This window comes from Amblyomma maculatum, chromosome 2 (assembly GCF_055883805.1).
Source record: "Amblyomma maculatum isolate TAMU_Amacu chromosome 2, ASM5588380v1, whole genome shotgun sequence".
Lineage (NCBI taxonomy): Eukaryota > Metazoa > Arthropoda > Arachnida > Ixodida > Ixodidae > Amblyomma > Amblyomma maculatum.
Genome location: NC_139345.1, coordinates 56,343,615 through 56,365,824, shown reverse-complemented (window position 1 = coordinate 56,365,824; position 22,210 = coordinate 56,343,615). Strand labels below are relative to the sequence as shown.

The following is a 22,210-nucleotide window of genomic DNA, read 5'->3' as shown; positions in this document are numbered from 1 at the left end:
CGAGTCGCTGCCGAGTTACAATGAGAAAACCATCCAACGGTACACCAAGAAGAAGCCGAAGGGACGAAGCCGTGTCAGATAACTGACTATAAAATTCGGCTGACAGCCAGTGTTACCGCAACTACGACCTTCAATGCTAACTTTTCAAACAACCAGTTTGCCTGTGTGTGCAATGTGTGCGGTGAACTCTGGCATCGGAAGGTCTTGTCGCCGGTGAGTACGACCACACACGCAACTCTGCAGTTAGCTTTCCCCGCATGGTCTGCCGGAACAGTCAACATAGCGAATATTTGTGCCACATGTAAGGTTCTCTAGCTAAGGAGTTGGTCACCATTACAGTGTTTGCCATGGGTATGGATACCCGCTGTTTCCGCCATGCTTATCAGTGCTTATAACGTTATCGCTAAACTGCTAACTTCTCCACGTTTCCGCTACAGATATCCAGGCCCACCTAAAATAAGGCATGGAAAATTTCTTCCTAAGCACATACAATTGATTTATGTAATGCGTGCCTCGTAGCAGAAATTACTTTCGCGTTTCCACAGCTCCACGTTTAAATTTTCCAGTGATAGCCCTTCGCATCCGCTTTGTTTCAGTGAATATTTGCTATGCAGAGAGATTTGCACCATAACATTTTTGATTAGCATTCGATTTCATTCTTCCGGTATCAAATTCATGGTCTTTATTTTTTTTCAGTTACTCAATTCATGTTCGAATCCATTACAGAAAGGCACTATTCCTACGATTTCACTGGTGGGCTAAATATTTCTCAATGAGCAGTCATTTCTTATGATACTACTAGCATTTCGATCTCTTCAACGCATTTTTGTATATTTGGAAATGCGGTTACAGGACAGCAGCGAATAGTAGGATTAGTATCGTTCATCAAATGAAGTTCTCCCGGATCACGCGAAAATTAGCAGTTAAAGTACTGTCGGATGCTGCGGACGAGTGTACTTGTTGCACCTTCTAACCTCATTGCACCAAAGACCTAAACTAATTTTGCTTCGCTTCGACATTGATTTCTCGCATGCGTAGATTAGCAAGATATGAAAGCACCTGACTAAGAAGACACGGTTTTTGCCTCAGCATGCTTGGAGCATAGACTGCAGTATATCTTGGCAGAGGTTCGTAGGCCCTTAACATATCGCTGTAAAAAGAAAAGGGATGATACCACCAGCCTTACCTATACAAGGATTCAAAAATTGTCGTGCGAATATGACCAGAAAGTTATCACCTCACTGTTGTGTTCAGCTTCATAGGAAGAAATAACATTAACCTGACGCTAGGCTGGCTTAGCACATTAGTAGTACAAAAACACGTTCTCCTGAATCACTGCAAGGTAAGTTTTGCAATATCAAAAGGCACCAATACATAACGAAGATGTTGTACCGCCAAAGAGATCAGTTTTTGCTGCTGTTGCCTGAAAGTGGAATATTTATGCAATTTCAAAAACGTTTGTTTGATAGTTGTAACTCTATTATAAAGCGACCAGCTCTCAATTGTACACACTACTAAACTATGATGGACACTTTTTATGCTCAAGAGATAGATACATCAGAGAGGGCATAATCGACGTTGGTTGTAGAGGTTGTAGATAATGTAGATATGTTCAAGTGCAATAATTGTTCAAACAGCGCTACTGCTACATGGAGCAGAAGTTATTGATACACTATTGAAGCCTGTTCATTCATATCGCAGAACACAAAAACTTAATGTTTCAGTTAACGCGTAGTTAACATATGCAGCACCCTTCACTCCAGCACTTCTCACTCTAAACAAAGCGGTCCTGAAGACAAACGTGTGAGTACAACGCTGGTCGAAATGAACGTTTATATTAGGTGTATAATAAAGAAGCAGCGAAATCATGATTGATATCTTAGTGTTTATACCGTGAAGTAACTATACGAGCATGCACACGCAAAACGAGTTCGTACAAGTCAACTCATGCTAGGGAGGAATTCGCTTGTGAGACGCGGCGCGAAACCTAACAATGGGATCACACTGTAACAAAAAGGAAGCAAAGCTGCAACGTAACTAAACAATGTTGCTGGCTCAAACTAAGATTTACATCAGCAAAGATGAAGTTTTGGCGCATGTTTATTTCAAACCTACCAATGTAGGTGTGCCTTCAAATCATCAAATAATGCGAATAAAGCACGTAGAGGATTACCCACAGCAGGCAGATTTTTTCCTGGAGTCACAGCGGCATCGAGCGTGTGAACGCCTCGGTCGAAACGAGTGGTTCAGCCCTCTGCCGGCGCAGCTTCGTCTTCGGCTCCCCTAGGAGAACCCTTTTTAGGCATGAGGCCAAGAGCTGCCCACAGGGGTCCCGGCTGGCCTCCAGCCACTACGAAGGCTACTGCTGCCGTCAGAAAGAGCAGCCCCACGAGAGTGGCCAGCGGGACTTCGTAGTCTACCCGTGAGTAGAGCAAAGTGACGCCCGAAGCGAAGAGATGCGAGACGGGGGCAAAAGCGAGCAGCGCCGGGCTGCGCATCCACATAGCTTGGAAACTGATGACACTCCACAGAGTGTTCAGCACCACCAGGACACTCGTTGTCAGAGCCGACACCATGAAGAAAGAGTCGGGCACGCTGGATGAAAGGATGCTTATCTGGATACGTCACACTCAGAATTTCGGGATTAAGTGCAAAAGATGGAAAGAAATGATCAAGCAGTTTGTTCTTATTTTGCGCTCATGTACTCTATATGGCAGATACAGCATCGACAGGACTAGTCTTCCAAAAAGTACAGCCTTTGCCTGAAGTTGAGAGCCCAAGGTGCTGGCTTCTCAGTTACTAAGCGGAGCTCGTGCCGTATACGCGGACGTTCTAGCTAACAGAGGTACGAAATAAGAAATTGGTGATTATGCGAGTAGCAGAGTGCATTTTCGCGAAAGAAGATCCGGAAGGAGAGATATCTACGCAGGCCATAAGCGCTGTCACATCATACCATAAAGGCGCAGCTTTTTTCATTAAATTGAAGCCCTTAATTGTTTTTACCTTCAGGATTGAAACACGGTCGACCAAGAAAGCTGTTACCACGTTTCCTTGACCCCGCTCTCAAATTCTGCAACAGTGTTTTACGCACACCACGATGACGGGGTGTAAAAGCCGAAAAGAAAAACAAAACAAATTATAGCATATATAAGCCCCTCCCTTAAACAAATGATGCAGTAGCTGTAATGACTCCCGTCTTCACACACCCCCCCCCCCCCCCCCCTTTGCGGATCCTCGTTGATATCATGCACGTTGCTACGACCTATTCACTGATCCCTTAATTTGGCGCTTAAACTCGTAGAGGCCACAACCTCGAGCATTCGTGTTAAACGCGCTAACGACTGAGCATGTTAGTTTTCTTTGGTTTCCTCGCGTATGCTTTAATCCGACCTATGTAGTTTAGAGCATGCTAGAATTGATGTATTATTCGAAATACTGTCATGCCGGTACTTTAAGCTTAATAATTAATTTGAATAGCTGTAATAACTGCGTCTTTTGGATTTCATACTACATGCACCGTCACTCCTTAACCAAATATTTCTTCAGGTGATATTTTTACCGACATAATGTTTTTTTTCTTATTACCAACTTCTACTGTGCATTCCATAGTTATCAGTTTTCGATACGAGTTCATTGCTTCAGGTCTCGGTTCTCCCTCCTCCGCTAAAGCCGAATAGTTTTGTACGCCAAATCCCCGGTAGGTGCAAGTTGCACAAAGAGAGACGAGCACTAAGATAATTAGGGCATTTACCTGTCAGTGATTCCCTGCAGTCCAGGAGGCGCACCCATTTTGGCAGCGTCCGCCAAGACGTTGAGGAGCGAACAGGCGCCGCTGGCCACGCCGAATCCCAGGCCCGAGGCGTACGCCATCCCGACTCTGCTGCGCGCTAGCTGGGCTGCCGTCGCAAGCGGAGCCAGGTTGAGTGCCTTGTCCACGCTGCGAAGCGCCCTGAGCGTCATGAGGCGCGCTGCCTCCTGAAAGAACACAGCCATGGCAGCGCCCAGGGCCAAGGGTGCTCCCAGCGGAGACAGCGCCAACCAGGCGAACGACGACAGCAGCAGCGACAGGAGCCAGCCGAAAGACGACACGAGCAGGACCACGACACGGGTCGGGTGTCGCGCGACGTTAAGTGCGAACATGGACAATACCGGCCCGAATCCCATCAGGCCGTAACCCAGGCACTCGTAGAATGTCATTGACACGACTTCTTGGTTCGCCTTCTTTTGCTATGCAGTCAGGCTTTCTCACTGTGCCTTCTGTCCTGAAAGCAATGCCGCATATGCTGTAGTACTTCTTCTTCGTTGCTGGTTGCGTGACCATTTCGTATAAAATTTCTTTTTGTGGCTCGGTGGCGCTACAAAATCGAGTGCCCCGTTGCGCGTGGCTTTTGGTTTGAAAAAGAAGTTAATTGGTTTGGAGGAAAGGAAAGGTGCGATGAATGCCTTACTTCGTGGCCACATACACCGGTTTTGCAATGAGAGAAAAATAGTAAGGAAGAAGTGAAAGAAAGAGAGAGGAAGAAAGAGAAAAAGGTTCAGCAGAGGGAAGTGCGGAAATTATTTTCGACTTCTCGTGACTATTTAGGGTGCACTGATATCGCGCAGAGCATTCTTGGTACTGTTAGGTTTTCACTTACAGTGTCCCTGGGGGACTCCGAAAAAAGAGACATTCGCCTCCAATAAAGCTATATATATATATATATATATGGAAATGGAATGTATATGTGTGTATATATATATATATATATATATATATATATATATATATATATATATATATATGGAAATGGAATGTATATGTGTATATATATATATATATATATATATGTATATATATATATATATGTATACACACATATATACATTCCATTTGGAGCGCCTACACCAACGGCGCCTACCACTGTTCATGTCGTCTCACTGTATATGTGTGTGTGTGTGTGCGTGTGCGTGTGCATGTGTGCGTGTGTGTGCGCGCGCGCGCGTGTGTGTGTGTGTGTGTGTGTGTGTGTGTGTGTGTGTGTGTGTGTGTGTGTGTGTGTGTGTGTGTGTGTGTGTGTGTGTGTGTGTGTGTGTGTGTGTGTGTGTGTGTGTGTGTGTGTGTGTGTGTGTGTGTGTGTGTGTGTGTGTGTGTGTGTGTGTGTGTGTGTGTGTGTGTGTGTGTGTGTGTGTGTGTGTGTGTGTGTGTGTGTGTGTGTGTGTGTGTGTGTGTGTGTGTGTGTGTGTGTGTGTGTGTGTGTGTGTGTGTGTGTGTTCAATCGATAGCCTTTCTAGGCTCATTTGCCCGCGATCTCTACGTCGCGTATGTAGCGGATGTGTCACTCGCAAACAGCGGACGTATGAGGAGAGAGAGTAAGAATAAAAACGATTGATGGTGTTATGTAATGATTAAGCATTGTGAATAGACATCGATAGCGTTAACGACTAATGCTAATGACTGATATTAATGACTATTAGTGAATAAAAAGGACTTTTATTGTCAGCAACTGATTGGAAATGAGTAAAAATGCTTAGTTATGAGTGATAATTACTAAAACCACTAGACATGACTCATCATGGCTGCTAATGACTACGAAATGACCAATATCTCAACTGACCACTTGTAATGGCCGCATGAGTAAAAATGCTTTAGCTGTGAGTTGTAATGACTAGGCGTGAATCGTCATGGCAATGAAGGGACCAATATGTCCATCGACGACTTGAAATCAGCGCAACTGATTGAAAATTTAAAAAAAAATTATTTCTATGGTGGCAATGGCTATAATGACTGGGTGTGACTCACCATGACTACAAAACTAGGCTTTCCATGACTAGTCTTTCACCGTTCTCCTCTTAAGATATATCTAAGATATAATATAACCTTTTTTTCCTTCGAAAATAAAGCAGGCAAAACAATAGGCACATGAGGTCAAGAAAACAAGGATGAACGATAATGCAGCGGAGTGGCTGATATGAGAAATCTAAAAACTTGAAACCATTGTGACAGTAGGCACAAGACAGGAAACGTTAAAAGTAAATGCGAGTTGCCTTGGTGCTGCAGTGGGACAGCTTCCTTTACTTTGACCTGAGAATAGTGAAAGTATTTTTCGTACAATGCATTAAAAACAGAGGCGCACATTTAGGCGGCAATTTTCCCAAATTCTTTTGAGTATTAAGTGCTCTTGCACTATAATAAGGCTCTATTTCCGAGGAAGAGCTAGCGGAGGTGCTGTCCCCTTCTTCATCGTACCATTACTGTCAGAAAGATTGCATGCAAGAGCACATTGATACTGCATGAGCCTTGGTTATGATCTGCAAAGGTAGGAACTCGTCACCAACATCGAAAACCTGAGCCTTCGAACGGAAAAATCGCATCTGCGACATAATCAATAAATCTAGCTTACTCCTCCAAGCACCCCAGTTACTGCAATTAAACGTCGCAGTCTGCTACACTCTAAGCAGAGTACCTGCCATTATTATGCTCCCCTACCTGGTCTGCTCACGCCTAAATTTGTCCCCTCCTGTCCAAAGGGATCAAGAGAGAGAGAGAGAGGAAAAAAAACTTTATTTCAAAAAGAAAAAGAAAAAAAAAAAGGGGGGGGGGGGGAGTGAGTGGAGTCTTCATTTCAAGACCCCAGTGGCCTGGGCTGCCGCTCTTGCCTGAGTTACCAGCCTACGCTGGGTCTCTAGATCAGAGAATAGCAGAGTGGCCTCCCACTGCGCCTCCGAATGATGCATGTTTATGTGTGGAGGTTTGGGGCCTGTGCACCCCCATGTGACGTCGTAGGTGGTGGGCTGGTCGTTGCACCAAGGGTAAGTGTTGGTTTGGAGCTGCCTCCATTCCCGCGTTTCCTGTCCGTTCCCTTGTGTGGAGGGGGATAAATTCTACGTTGTTCTTGTTGGTACTTAAGACGCGCGCCGTAAGCTTCGGGGACAGGAATTCTAGTTGTGAGATCGGGATTGGCGGCCGCTCAGGTGCCCCTGAAAACTCGCCATAAGCTGCAGCATTCGAACCTAGCCCGACAACTTATATTGTCTCATCATTTTCATTCCGACTTAATAAGGCCGCGACACCGTCAGTAGTGGCAAATTCGCTTACTGTAACTCTGCAGGTACCTAGCCCGTTGAAATCCTTTTTGCGGTTTATAACTACTCAGGTATAACAAATTTTTGGCTCAAGGTGGTCGAGTGCCCTTTGAAGTAGCAGGCATGTATTATAGCTCGGTAATAGAGTGTAAGAAGTCAGTGAGGAAACGCGAAGCATTTATTGCTCAGGTTTACGGACTCGTTGGAATAAAGAGAAAAAAAAAGCTCGAAATTACTTTGGGCACCATTAGCGCGGGCAAATCGGCATAGAAGTTCCTGTATATTCTTTTTCCCAGCAGCTAAACAAGTTAGAGTACGAAGGTGAGTTAGACTCGCAGCGAAGGGACTCATTCAAAGCCGCCAAGATTGCCCCGTCTTCTGGACCGCATAGCGCGCGTGATCATACTACTTTATTTTTTTAGACAACCTCACGGCAACCCATCTTTTCAGCTTCAAGGGATAAATGCGCGTCAAACTAGGGTCCAACGACCTCGGCAGTGCAAGCTCGCCAGGGACGGCTTTGCGGTGCGCAACCCACAGAGGTACTCATGTAAGTTCTACTCCCCACGCCTGTCGAGTGCTAACGCGGCAGTCCCAGACAAGTGAACGCAGCCGTAGAAGCCGTTTTTCAAACAAGGTCACAACCCGCACCTTCCCCTTTCATTTCGCACCCCGAACTACATACAATGAACGTCTTTCACCCCGAGGCGGCGGGTTACGCCATGCGTGTCCTCGTCGGGTCAAATGCTGCTTTAAACAAAACAATATGGCGCCTTGAAGGTTATATGCTGATTCTCTAAAAAAAAAAACATGTTATTCATCTCCGTTTGGAGTCGGGAGAAACGAACGTGCTCTAGCTCACACCTTCTTTGTGCGGCCAAACATCGACCGTTCTAAAGCCTGCGTCTATCCCCTTGAATTTCTTGTTTTCAAAGCTCCTCCTCAGAATACGCCTACGGTAGTCACTTTGCAGAAGCGTGACGACACATCGCGAAAGCGAAGCACAGGCGTCACGCACGTGTTCCTTTCTCTTTGGTTTCCAAATCTTGGGAAATGTCGCAGACGTCTCTCTGAGAGAAGTCAAACAGCGGACCAATGGCAGAACAAAAACAGAAGATTCCAAGTGGTGCCCTAGAGCTAAAACAGGCAGAACTTGGGGAAATAATATATTTCCACGCTGCAATCTGCAGTTCAAGCAGACTACATTCTTCACTTCCGACCGTCAGAATGTACTACAGTATACTCAAGATGTCGAGGTTCGTCACTTGCGCACATCGCTCCAATCTAAACGTGGAAAATATTGTGGCCCTACATTCGGCACTGCTATTGTCATTTTAAATTGTAGTCATTTTAATAAACTCATTTTAAATTGTGGTAAAGAATACGCAGAGATGCAGTCGGTTCTACCTCAAGCGGCATTATGGTCATTCCCAGCGCCAGGTTTCTTTTCTTTTTGCCTATAGGTTGTTAATTGCTTCTGACGACTTTTGAGCTTCAAGGCCGTTAACTCATAAGTACTGTCCACCGAACGCAAATAAAAGTGGTTATGGTAAAGCAGTCGTAGTGTGAAACTTATACGTAAATGTATTGCAATCCGTAGCGACAGAAGTACACACAACGAAAGGTTCGCGAGAAGGCCAGCATCACATCAAGTGCTGCACCACGGACGTTCGATACCTTGTGACCTTAGACCTCTGGAGAACAGCAGCTAGCAATTACATTTCTCTTCTTTTATCATCGTTAACCCTGAGAGCGCTAGGAGCGTTTCAGATGACGCCGGCTCACGCGAAAATATGCAGCGTAAACTCTGCTGCGCTCCTTTACCTAGTGCCGAAGTCGTGAAAAGCGATCACCGTCCTCCGCGGCTTGCATCGTGGATTCGTTAAGGTCCATTCGCATTGTTAAGCACAGCCGGCCCCCCACTGCACTGCGAAGAAGGGGTACGGTTTGTGGGTCGATAACGACCCACCGGTAAATAAGAGACTTTCTTGACGTAGCAACACCGCGATAAATTTGTTTCGCTCCCACTTTGCTCCTGCAGCCACTCGGTGCGATCCTTTTCAAATTTGATATTGCTGAGGGTTGGAATATTCAACCTCTAGTTCCTCAGCTTTCCTCAGCTTATCCCAGAGCGCTTATCCCACCACGCTTCTATAGCATACCGCCATTCGAGAACGAAGCAGTGATGCGGCACGCTTGTTTCGGCATTTTCTCGCTGGTTACCCGCCCGTCGGAAAGAGATGCGCACTTCGTTTCTTCCTGCTCCCTTGTTTCGTCTCTTCTGCTCTACAATAATTTCTTTCTATTTTATATCTCACTTTATCTTTCGTCTCTTCGGTCGTCACTTGTCCGTGGTTTAGTCGAGTTTCTTCTTTTTTTTTTTTTTTTCAGAGCTCTCTCCCTTTGTTTGTCCCAGTAGCTACAGCTAACCAGAAATGTTTTGTATGACAAACGTTTTCCTATGCTTTCAATAGCTTGTGAACGCGCGTGTGAGTATACAAGGAGAGACGGATCACGGCGAGTTCTGCCCATAACTGCAACATTGTGCGCCGTCCCGTTTCACTTTATTTTTTATTTTTATTTTTTTTTTTTTTGCATCATGGATGTGTCTGCCAAAGTCATTTCCGTGTCTGCTATGCCCTGTTGTTCGCCTCTACTTTGTTGCGTTTTGACTAGTTAAACAGAATGAAACTGTTCAGTGTTAAGGAAAACACTATCATTTTCTACCACACACACACGCACACACACACACACACACACACACACACACACACACACACACACACACACACACACACACACACACACACACACACACACACACACACACACACAACATAAGCACTATGGCAATCCACCATTTGTACCTCAGTAATACTAAAATCAGAACTCGACCAAATAAAGAGATAAGAGAGCGCTAAGCTTTCTTTTCAGTTATGGTATCGCCCTCTATGGTTTCATCAGACAATGCTCAAGTCCAAATGGAGGCCCTCGTCTGAGATAAATTATGTATACCAACCGTGATGTTTTTGGTAGAAACCTCCATTTTTCCACCATTCTTTACGAGAAAATGAGGTGAGCGTGTGAGCTTCTTTAATGTTGTCGGAATACTCCTGGCATCGTCAATGAGACTTATAGAGGGCATTGTGTAAGCACTCGGAGAATTTAGCAATCGGAGACGGCTTAGATGCCTACGCGAGGCTCAACAGCACACGAAGTCTTTGAACCTCTGCCGCCAGTTTGGCGCTCCGCTTTACCGCCCCTCTGTAGAATCGCGCCGTCTGTACGTGTTCTCAAACTCCCTCAAAGCAATTTTGCCGAGTGCGTCGAGCGAGGAGAGGGAATCTGGCATACATAACCAGTGCAGCATGTGGTCGTGAAACAACTCGCGATGGGTAGTTCTGGTTTTATTATTTCTAATTTTACTTGCCTTTCGCTTTTCAGCGGTCTTTCGGTTTGCACAAATACCTCGGATAAGATAATAAAGTGTGACTCTTCATCTCCCGCGGAATCGAAAAGATCTCTTTCGCTGATTTCTGCGAGTCCCTCTGTGTTCCTCTTCAGTCCTTATTGTTGAAAAGTTCTTTACGAAATTATGTGATCTTCCCTCCTTATGCAGACCGTTGCCTTGAGAAAACAAAAATGAAGGCAAGCATGAGGCGCCTGAGCGTTAAACGGGGAGAAACTTCTATTATAAAAAGCATGGGAAAGCCGAAAATTCCTGAAACGGCCCCGCTGGGGTACTGCAGTGGTAAGACGCCCGACTACTGTCCGGAGTTCCCGGGTTCGAACCCAACTACGGCGGCTGCGTTTCGATGGTGGCGAAACGAAGTGGCGTCCGTGTGCTGTGCGATGTCAGCGTACGTTAAAGATCCCCAGGTGGTCGAAATTACTCCTAAGCCCTCCACTACAGCTCCTCTTTCTCTCTTTCCACTTAAACTCCCTCCTTCATCCCTTCCCTTAAGGCGCGGTTCAGGTGTCCACATAGCAAGTGTGACAGATACTGCGCCTTTCCCTTCCTCTGAACCAATTATTATTATTATTGTTATAACAGTCGTGTTCAGAACACAGAAAATGCGGGAGAGTGATAAAGAGAAATAAGGAATGACCTTGTAAAGGTACTGTAGCGGACGATTAAAGGGGTAAGGACATACAGCCATGCCGGAATGAAACGTGAACACGTACTCGCCGCGAGTTTGTATTTGCAGCCAAATGTTTCATTGCAACTAGTTCGTGAATACTTACCTTGGATGACCATTTGATTAGAAACACGAATCAGGCCAATTATACACCGCAGCTGAAAAGAGAAAATATTTTTTAATCCACTAATAATTCACCAATTGATGAGCTGTATGGTACCAGCATTGGAAACGGTGCGCGATCCATGGGAACCTCCCGAATAACTTGATTTACTGTCGATTGGCCTCACTGAGAGTGTTGCTAGTCATATGCCGTCGCCCCGGTGTTTTACTTCAACTGCTCGAATACACGTTCATGAACAAAACTTCGTACAAAAGACGCGACCTACAAAGCTGCATGTTTTAAAGCAGTTAACATATTTGTTTTCCTGCAAAGGAAAAAGCAATCAGTCAAGACCTTTAAATATATGGGGCGTAAATAATGGCGGGTAACGCTTCAAAAATGCTTATGTGCTCAAGGCATAAAGGAAAAGGTGAATTCCGAGCACTAAATATAAACATGCAGTTTTCGCTATCACACAAGTAAGCGCGTAATCGTCGGCGGATGAGAATCTTAAATTCTGCAAACTGTGTTTTCTTGAAGAGCATCATTCTTTTTATTGAAATAACCCTTTCTATGTCATACATATATCAGTCATGCCGGAGTTTGTTCTACCTGGCTTATCTACATTCTATGCAAGGTGCATGTCCTTTCACGTCAAAACATTATGGAAGTCAGTTTTCCCACGAGTGAACGTATAGAAACGAGAAACGCACCTTGTTTTTGTCTATGAAACTTTGTCGTGTTTGATTTAAAGCTGCTGAGTTTCACACGGTAAGAGCATGTACCAGAAGTGAATTGTAGCGCGGAAGAGCACTTCAGCGACAGGCAGTAAATAATTACTTTCTGCTCGCAAAATTTATTGTCGGGACCGAGTGCTTGACTGACGGCTATTGCTAGAGCCATTGTTCTTTCCGGTTTGGCAACGACGATAACTGTCGCTTCGCCGGCCACCCTGTGACACGCTGTCAAGTGTCGACGCGGCAATACAGCGTTAATGAATCAGGAAGTACTAGTCTGCCAAGTGAAGAGGGGCCTATTTTCAGGCGTTTCGTGCTGGCTCGTGAAGTAAGCGTTTCTTTTTCTTTCTTTTTTTCACTTTTGGGTCAGCCATCTGGTACGCCACCGAACGTCAATGAAAACTGCATATGGCTACAGAGGTATTACCAGATTAACAGTTCGAAAACGGAACACGCGCCGCTTTCAAGGCTAACCGTGAATGTTCCTTAATGTATTATGCCTTGTCAGCTGTGAGAGCGACGCGGTCGCTGCGTTCCTCCAGAAGAGATGGCGGGTTGTGTGTGAACTGCCACATGGTCAATCCTAGCTAGCACGAAGTGGACGCGAATACCCGCCTGTCTTCAATCTGTAGCTCACCACGTAACTTCCTGACAGAGTAAATAATCTCCAACGTTTCACGAATGCATACTTTACCGCCTCTGGAGCAGGCTTATTGCTGCCTCTCCTGGGGTTGTTAGGAACCCCGAGACATAACAACATCTATAGAAACACCGACAAATCAAACCACACTCGTCAAACAAGATGGAAATATACACCTTGGTTTACTAGATTTTTTTTTTGCAGTATTAAGCATGGTAAGGTCGACCTAGACCAATCAGGGCGACACGCACTGCGTGGCTTCATCCTACCACATTCTTACACCGCGCGCTATACTGGCGCGGAGAAGCGTAATCTTGATGCCCATTTGCCCAGCTGGCCCTTGTCATTCGTATCGCGGAAGACAGATTGCGATGCGGACAGTAGAAAAACAGCGCGCTTTAAAACGGCACATACAAACATAATGACACAAAACTTTATCCATCGAAAAAGACTACAGAACATTTTCTGTTGTTATACCAGAATTACTGAGTGGTTCTTGCCTAGGAAACCTGTTGTGACAACAGACCATTCTGCAGTAACATCAGAATTTTCTATAGTTACAACAGAAATGAGCAACAGAACTACAGACAATAGAAGTCTACTACAAAAAAAAGTTACAAAGCTACAAAAAATACTACAGAAACATCTGACGTTAACAACAGAACTATAGAATATTTTGTCGTATTTTTGACATGGTTCTGTAATTTTTTTCGACTGAGATGACAGAGCAAAAGAACAGTTCAAATATTCCACGTCGACAGAAAAGCTGCACAGAACACCAGAGTTTTGCTTGACGGGTTTACAAGGCTCCATTAGCTGCTCTGACGCATGTTGCTTTTTCTTCGGGTGCTGTTTCTAACCCACCTGCTTGTTTCTGTTGTGTTTAGCTGTAGGGGCAGTTTTTTGCGCTGCGTTTACTCATTCTGTTTTGGCCTACACTCTCTTGACGTGATATCCCTAGGCATGTGGCGAACCGTTCAAAGACCCTAGATAATCGATGAGTGGCGTGCCAGAGTGACATTAGGAGAAAAAAAAATAGACGGATGAATAAATTATACTGCAGAGCGTTTCGAGCCCCTTCCTCCATCCGGATCACTGCTGATCCTCGCTATGGCCCGACGCTGGGTCAATTAGTTGTAATTCAGTTTCGTGAAGTTGTTTCAGTAGAGGACCTTTCTTGCATCAAGATTTTGTTTTCTTTTGTGTTTAACACAGTATCAAAGATGGTTAACATTTTCACTTAACTATACACGGCTGGAATATTTGATTTATATATTGTAATTATTTTTTTTAGATTAGAGAAATCTCAAAGACTTTCAGAGTCAGGCGATCAAGATAACCAATTGTGACAAATACTAGCGTATCATATTACTCGGTCAGATTAGTTTCTCGGTTGATGGCGAGATGCTGGATGAGTATTTAGCCATGCGTTCTCGTGGAATGGATGAACATTGTAATTTCTCGAAATCTGAAGATGGCAAAACGACATACGAAGCAGCAACGAGTTGTCGTAATAAAAAGAAAGTGATCTGTTTTCCGTGACGTCGCTGGTAACTGCTATCAGGACGACGTCTCCGACTCCTAGCTTTAGAATCCCTTCACTTTCGCTTCCATCTACTAACCTGCTTGCGTCGCTTTTTAGTGGACATTATTTATTTATTTATTTATTTATTTTTTTATTTATTTATTTATTTATTTATTTATTTATTTATTTATTTATTTATTTATTTATTTATTTATTTATTTATTTATTTATTTATTTATTTATTTATTTATTTATTTATTTATTTATTTATTTATTTATTTATTTATTTATTTATTTATTTATTTATTTATTTATTTGAACGACGAATATATCATACGATTACTGGAATGCCCACTACTGACTCGAAAAGAGTTCAAATGCTTAGCAATGAGAGGCAAATGATGCGAGGGGAAGGTTTCGCCGTTCTCCTCTTAAGAGACATCTAAGGGACCTTCCAATTTTTCGGTTACGACAGTGCGACTATGAGTCGACTGTTGGCAAAGCTTTTGAACTTATTTTCTGCGATAAATGCCACTTCCGCACCCGAGTGAACTTAAACGCAGCCGCAAAAGAGTCATATAATGAGTTTATACTGACAACAACATATTTATAGAGTTGTGAAAGTTGTTTTTTTTTAATATTTGCCTGCCCAGTCTTCATTTCCATTTCAAGGACTCTATTACACCAATAGGAAATTGCTGCTGTTCGAAATGTCCCCTATTGCCACTTTGGCGTAAGAGAGCCAAAGTTGTGCAAAAACACAGAAGCCGAAATTCAGTACCGGGCGTCATTTTAGCGTCATGCAAGGGAAAGATAAGAAAGTTAGGTGAAAATGAAGGCAGTCCCCTATCACATTAAAGCACGTTTGCTCACGAACTGCGAGCTATGCTTCGCACTGCTTACGTCGACAACGCGAACGTGGAAGTGCTGGTGAGGACAAACATCCGGCAGCAACGAAACAGAGCCTCGAAGTCGTAACAAGAACTTCAGATATACTGGTCATTTTTCAAGTCCTGAGTGTGTTAGGGCTGGCGAACCGACATCGCGAAGGCCCACGCCATTACCGTATGTTCCGCTTCCAATCTTGGTTCTGCCTAAGTCGGCTTGTGCAATGAGTGCAGTCCTAAAGTGAATGTGCTCTTACAAAAATCACACAATTTCCAGGCAAGTGATCGAGTGCTCTTTGAGCTCATTGCACTTAAAAACTAATTTGTGAGCTGCCTGGTCAGAATTTAATATTATTGGAGAACGTGGAAGTACGCTTTTTTTTTTCTTCCTCCACCCTCCGCCGTATTTATCCACTACTGGCAGCGAGGTCCGCGTGTCTTGTTCTCTTTCCACTCAAGTGACAGGCAGAACATTTTGTATGCAAGGGCGATCTATATCATACCTTGTATTCAGTTACAGTCTGCAAGTGTTAAAAGAGAGCCTAAATCTGAGCCAAAGCACTGAATAAATATGCTGGTTGGAATCTGTCCCTTTGATTTACGCACTATAAATGGTATAATTTCGTTCAAGTTTGTATTAGACCGAACCATCAGTTCCGCAAAATGTCCCTCTCCAGCCAGAAACGAAATTGCCGCTTGATGTATATATATTGCGCCCTTCCTAGGATTATCAGCTTTTTTTTTTTTTACTTTATGATCCTCCATGCAGTTGGAACTGATGACAGCATATATATATATATATAGTCACAGAACATGATAATCAAATCAGAGCAAAACGGCAAGAGTAAAACATTAGATGTCATTCGACAGCGTAGATAAAATCTCCGAAGGAATTTAAATATTCTTGCTTAACTGCATTTGTGCTAACTATAATCACATGCGTTACATATATACAGTACAAAGGTTACTCAATCCACACAGGGCCACCTTGTTCGGAAATTCTCTCCGCGAGTTAGTTTGCTGCAGTGGCTATTCTTTAGCGCAGGTAGCTGCCTGATGAGGAAAGCAGGAACCCTTGTCTTCATAGCCTCACTTCCGAAGTCACAATCACTAAAACAGCTGCCACAAAAAAAGCCAGGGGCTCACTTCTGCTTTCACGTAATGTTGTGTAAGACGAGAGAAGGGCCAACAAAAAAGCTATCATCAATTCCATTTCATTACTTTACCGACCACTCACACCCAAAAGAAAAAAAACTCTGTTAATAATTAATGTACAAAAAGTAAGCGGACCTGTACGGTTAACCATTTTTATCATCTGCTGACCCTCCAGTCTAGCACTGTAGAAAAGTTGACGTAGACAAGCGCTGCTTTCAGCCAGCGCTTGACTGCGCAAAAATCCGGAGCTTTATGTGTAATAACCTTTAGGTGTGAAACATTTGCAGGCATATCCCGAAAGCTTCAGCGTGAATATTATGCAGAGCCTGGCACGTGATTTCTCACCTAGAACTTTGTGCTGAACAGAGTGCAATGAACAGCACTTATCCGCATAATGAATTTACAGTCAGGAACCACAATTTGCGGGATGCGGATTTGTAGACAAACGCTTATTTCGTCGTTTCCTCGCCACTTTGTCTTCTGATATTTTGTCTCTTAATAGGGGGTGCATGTCCCCTCGTGATTTAGTAAAATTCGTTCTCCGTATTTGTCTAACTGCATAAAATAAATAATTTACCACAAATTCGGATCCCGAAAACATTTGCTCCTGACTGTTTTTCCTTTTTTCACGGAATAAAAATGAAAATTAGAAGCGGGAAGGGAATGAGGGAGTGGGTAAATATGCGGAATTAAATATTCAGAATAACTTCAATCGACTAAAACTGAACTGAAATTATGCTGACATATCATTTGGTTTGACTCACCTTTCAAATCAAACAAAATAAAGCGCTCTTTTTAGCGCGACTTCCTTCCTGCACGCAGGCATAACTGTCGCGATAACGTGTAATGCGGTCCAAAGCGAGCACATTTCGGTTTCACCCCAGAACAACTAACTTTAATTCCGCGTGAAGCTTCCTTGCAACAGTTTGCTACCATGTTTAACACCACCTATCAAAGAGGAAACTCCTCTATGATTAAACCCCTTTTCTATTGATTCTTATACTCTTCGATGGACGTTCTTATTGACGATTTGTAACGTACGGCAAGGTTACAGTGTAGTGCTATTTTCGCGCAAAAGAGCATTGCATAGGAAGCGTGGTGCGGGCATGCAAAAAAGGGGATTATTTTCAGATTGGAAGCAACAAAACAACTTTAAAGCCGTCCCAGATATCAACTAGGCAAGAACTCTGTTCTAAACTGTGTTCTCAATGGCCAGGCGTAAAAAAGAGGCCTCCGAAACCGTGCCTCGCTTGCCGGCGCTTTCTTAAAATTAAATTAAATTGGTTTACAGGAAGGGAGAGGCGCAGTAACTGTCACACTTGCTCTGTGGACACCCGAACCGCGCCGTAAGTTAAATTGGTTCAAAGGAAGGGAAAGGCACAGTAACTGTCACACTTGCTCTGTGGACACCCGAACCGCGCCGTAAGGGAAGGGAGGAAGGTGGGAATGAAAGTGGAAAGAGAGAAAGAGGAGCCGTAGTGGAGGGCTACGGAGTAATTTCGACCACCTGGGGATCTTTAACGTGCGCTGACATCGCACAGCACACGACGCCTCTTCGTTTCGCCTCCATCGAAACGCAGCCGCCGTGGTCGGGTTCGAACCCGGGAACTCCGGCACAGTAGTCGGGCGTCTTACCACTGCACCACCCCGGCGGGGCCGCGCCGTAAGGGAAGGGAGGAAGGTGGGAATGAAAGTGGAAAGAGAGAAAGAGGAGCCGTAGTGGAGGGCTACGGAGTAATTTCGACCACCTGGGGATCTTTAACGTGCGCTGACATCGCACAGCACACCTTTCACTGTTTAGTGACTTTAGTGATTCACTGCTTCATTGGCTCAATCTCTTTTCGAGAGTGACACTTCACGTTTTGTCTGCTTGTTTTGACCACCTTTTCATGATGAATGTCACCCTAACCTTCTTTGAACATTTCTTCGAGTTGGTACTAACTCACTTTCACAGAGTGCCCAGCTCACACAAAGGTTTAAGATTTGTAGCAATCTTGTTCTCTACAGTTTTCGCAAAGATTAGTGTCCAGGATTGGTAAAGCCCGCCAATACGTCAGCGCCTTGAATGTTGTTATACAAGGTGCAAGGTGAAGATCCAGATTTCTAGATTACAGAAAAGGGGACGATGTTGACAGCGAAGGGTATCACCACTGTGTAATTATTTTCAGATATTCGCACCGATATGTCGTCTTTCTTTGCTGCTCCGATATCATGTTTTATTTGATTTTACCGATCATCTGGTTGAAAATATTGTTACGGGGCGCAAGCCGACTAACTCAGAGAACCGAAAGAGAAGATGGCTGATGACTGTGAGTTGATTTAATTAATTGCGGCGGGCCTAGCGCGAGCACTCCTGCCTGCTCCACTTCCCGCTTCTTCCTCGTCTGTTACAATACTACAGCAGGGTTTGTTTTGTTTGTTTTGTTTTCTTGGTCATGTTTATTGCCTCAGGGAATAAAAAATGCAATGAAGGATGAAGGGTGTGGTCAAATGAATGAAAAAAGGTCGGCTGATGCAATGGCGTCGATAAGTGAACGGTGATGTAGTCTCTGCGTCCCTTCGTAGCGGCATATGACTACGGATTATGGGGGGGGGAGGGGGGGGTCAGCTGACACCAGGTGCGATCCGCGTTGGCTTCAGCGCTGGACATTCCCACAGCAGGTGATGGATGTCAGCTTCTGTATTTCTGGATTTGCAGACGGGGTACCCAGGGTATGCATACCAATGTCGAGATTGAGGCCACTTTCTAATCACTGCCGGTGTTAGGGTCACCACAACTCTAATCCTCCGAAACGCCACCTCCTCTGCACCGGTTAGACCGCGGGGAAGGCATACCGTACACGGAGGTATCAGAGCACGTGTACGGCGTCGGATGTGTTCCTTTCTTGTTAAAAGTAGGGTAGCATTGTCAGTTTTATGAGGTTCGGCGATGTCGATGTAGACGGTGAAAAGCGGGTCGCAGAATCTGCCTCGCTTTCAGCACTTAAAAAGTCACGCGGATTCCATCAGCCATAGCTTTAAGAGCCGAATGTTGTCGCACTTCCGGCTGGCTTATGTATGGCGGTTGTTGTTGTTGTTGCGATTGTAGGAAGAAGGAAAAAAATGCAGGGACCTGTAGCTCTGTAGCTGGGTCACCACCACTGCCTCGTGTGGACGGGGGGTAAAATAGAGAAGAAAGAAAGAAAAAATTAGTTCTGATTTAACTCTGGTTTTTCCTAGTTGAATTGCGATAGCAACGGCGGAAGGTTCTTTTTCCTGCTACATTAATCCCCTGTAACGCCCTTACAGTGTAAGGTGCTACATTATTGGGGACACTTAAGCTCATCCTTTAAGAGTATGACGCGAGAGCGATAGCTTCCAGTCTACATATAAATGAGAAGGGTTCAATGCTGCTGAACCAAATGCAGCGCGAAAGCATTATTTGCCGGTGACCGAGCGTTCTTCTTCTTCTTCTTCTTCTTCTTCTTCTTCTTCCGTGGCTACGGCCGGTGCTACGCAACGAGGCGAAACCTGAAATAGTATTGCTATCGCTTTAAAAGAACAAGAGGGACAAAGAAAGAGAAAGACACGCGTCACAACAGCCGTCGTCCGCCACGGAAGCGGTGGCGGGTGCAATGACGGTACAACCTTAGCCCCCGTCGCAATCAGCACTGACCTACCATTCCAGCCCTTTAGGGCCAAGAGCAGCCGGCCTCCTCCCAGACCCCACCCTATGTATAGCGGAACAACAGTATAGGAGGTAACAGCTGACCAGGCGGCCGCCTGCTAGCGAGGGCGGGACCTGTGGTGAAGTAACAACATGGCCACCTACTCAAGTGATATACAAAATATAGTTACGTGATGACGTCACAACATGTCTATCCTAGTCGGCGCTGAAAGCTCAAGGACACGTCTTTTGAGGCAATCCCTAAATTGGTTTCCTGTCTTTGCATGTACAACAAGTGTATATTCAGTTGTCCTCGCGGTATTGCGGTATACATCCAATACAATGGCCAATATTTTCTTAGCGAATTCAGCTCTCAATGGGTGTATTGCCAGTTACAAACGTAGCATTATTTTTCTGACGATGTCACGTTTTCTTAGGCTAAAAAAAATTGGCCGTGGCTTAGCTCAGCTAAGCCAGGATATACGTAGCGAAAACATGTGTGCCTGGCGCTGGGCTGCCTACTCCTTCCAATCCAATGTAATCTAATCCAATCTAAATATCCAATCCAGGCTAATCAAATCCAGTTCAATCAAGTATAGTTCATTCCAGTGAAATACAATCGCACCAATCCTGTCATATTCAATCCAAATAAGTCCAATCGAGTCCAATCCAATCCAATCAAATCTTGTCCAATGCTAAGTACACGCCCGCTCAAAATACGCCGCTGACTTATCTATCATCATCACGGTAGAGAAGGAGAATTAAGATGCGCTGCTCGTTGTGTTTGGTTTCTGGGGTTTAACGTCCCAAAGTGACTCAGGCTATGCGAGACGCCGTAGTGGAGGGCTCCGGAAGTTTCGACCACCTTGGGTTCTTTAACGTGCACTGACATCGCATAGCACACGGGCGTTTGCTTTTCGCCTCCACTGAAAAGCGACCGCCGAGGCCGGAATTTGATCCCGTATCTTCGGGCACAGAAGACGACGCCCAAAGCTCTGCGCCACACCGGCAAGGTCCGACTCACTATGTCTAGCTATGTTGAGGCACTAAAGACGAGACTTCTTCATCCGGTTGTTTTTAATGGCCAGATGGCGCGACGAGCCGAGGCGTCCACCAGCTGCAGCAGTTGCTAGGCAACGGCTCAGTGCCTCCCGTCACGCGAAGCTCCTCGTTCGTGGCCAATACAACTTTCGCTACAAAAGCTCCACTCCCTGCCTGTACGCGCTGCAATAGCATAGCAGATCTTGCCCACATGGCCTTGACCTGTCTATCCTATAACAATTCGAATAGAAATGCAGAATCCTGGGAGACCTTATTGCTCAATCACGTAGCAGAACAGCAACGCAAAGTGATCGGTCTCCCCCTGGCCGCCGCAGATTGCGAAGGGTTTCCAGCTGACAGTTAGGGGAATGAATGTGGTTTTAGGCTGAAGCCTTCTTACGTCATTCCTGACGGGTGCTCATAAAACTTATCTCTCTCTCTCTCTCTCTCTCTCTCTCTCTCTCTCTCTCTCTCTCTCTCTCTCTCCACTCCCTGAGCTGCGAGCCGCTTCTTGAGACTGCGGACTTTGAACATTTAAATATTTAAATTTTTCTCCTAATATCCCATCCGGCAGCTTGAGGCAATGCGTAGTCTCCGCGGCACTCTTACGTTGCGGAAATTCCTTACCTGAGGGTTTGTTTATGCATGTCGTCTATTCTTCACATGCCATGAAAAGACGTGGACATTACGGAGTGTTAAATCATCTGCTGCCTAAGGCATGCTCCTCAGAGAAGAAATTATTTACATATTCCCTTTGCTCTCTTAGAATTGCCTTTTACAATGCCGGTCCTCGTCTCCACTGGTGTAACCGCCAAAGGGCGTACCCAATATTTCATGTATGAATTACTTCATAGGCATAATATTTCATCTGGCAGATTTGTTTGTTAGCGCTTCTTATTTAATATATTTACAAGTTTTATTTGCATTTTTTATTCTATCTGAATTACTACTCCTACCACCATTTTTTTTTCCATAACAATGATTCCTAACTGATTCTAAAACACTGAATCCTTATTTATAATATATAAATAGCACAGCTTAAGTCCGGATCAATTATTGATTTTTTTTTTCTAATGAACCGTGGCCAATCAGACACACTGGGTACGTGCCACGTGTACTGAGGAAGAAAGAAGAAGCTTCTGAGCGGCGAACCTCGTTCGAAACGATTGAAAGTGCTTAACGAGAACTCTTCACCTCAAGGCGTGCCGCCCAAACCAGGGACATCATGTTACCGAGACGCTTACTTACGAAGGACTTGGTAACCAGCGATTCATT

At 44.7% G+C, this 22,210-nt stretch overlaps 1 protein-coding gene across 1 annotated transcript; it reads right to left on the bottom strand.

Annotated features, from left to right (window-relative positions):
* Window positions 1-2,246: 2,246 nt before the first annotated feature.
* LOC146198704 (gamma-secretase subunit Aph-1-like) lies at window positions 2,247-4,197 on the bottom strand. Its single transcript, XM_084591958.1, has 2 exons — window positions 3,752-4,197; window positions 2,247-2,595 (listed from the first exon to the last, which is right to left on the bottom strand). Exons 1-2 carry the CDS (start codon window positions 4,195-4,197, stop codon window positions 2,247-2,249), a joined length of 795 nt encoding a protein of 264 aa, XP_084448084.1.
* Between the last annotated feature and the right edge of the window lie 18,013 nt (window positions 4,198-22,210).

Bases quoted from the DNA above. Each gene is read 5' to 3' on its own strand.
- LOC146198704 (XM_084591958.1), bottom strand. From the start codon at position 4,197: ATGACATTCTACGAGTGCCTGGGTTACGGCCTGATGGGATTCGGGCCG. The intron at 2,596-3,751 runs GTAAATGCCCTA...CCTTTCATCCAG, and splicing joins CTGCAGGGAATCACTGACAG to CGTGCCCGACTCTTTCTTCA.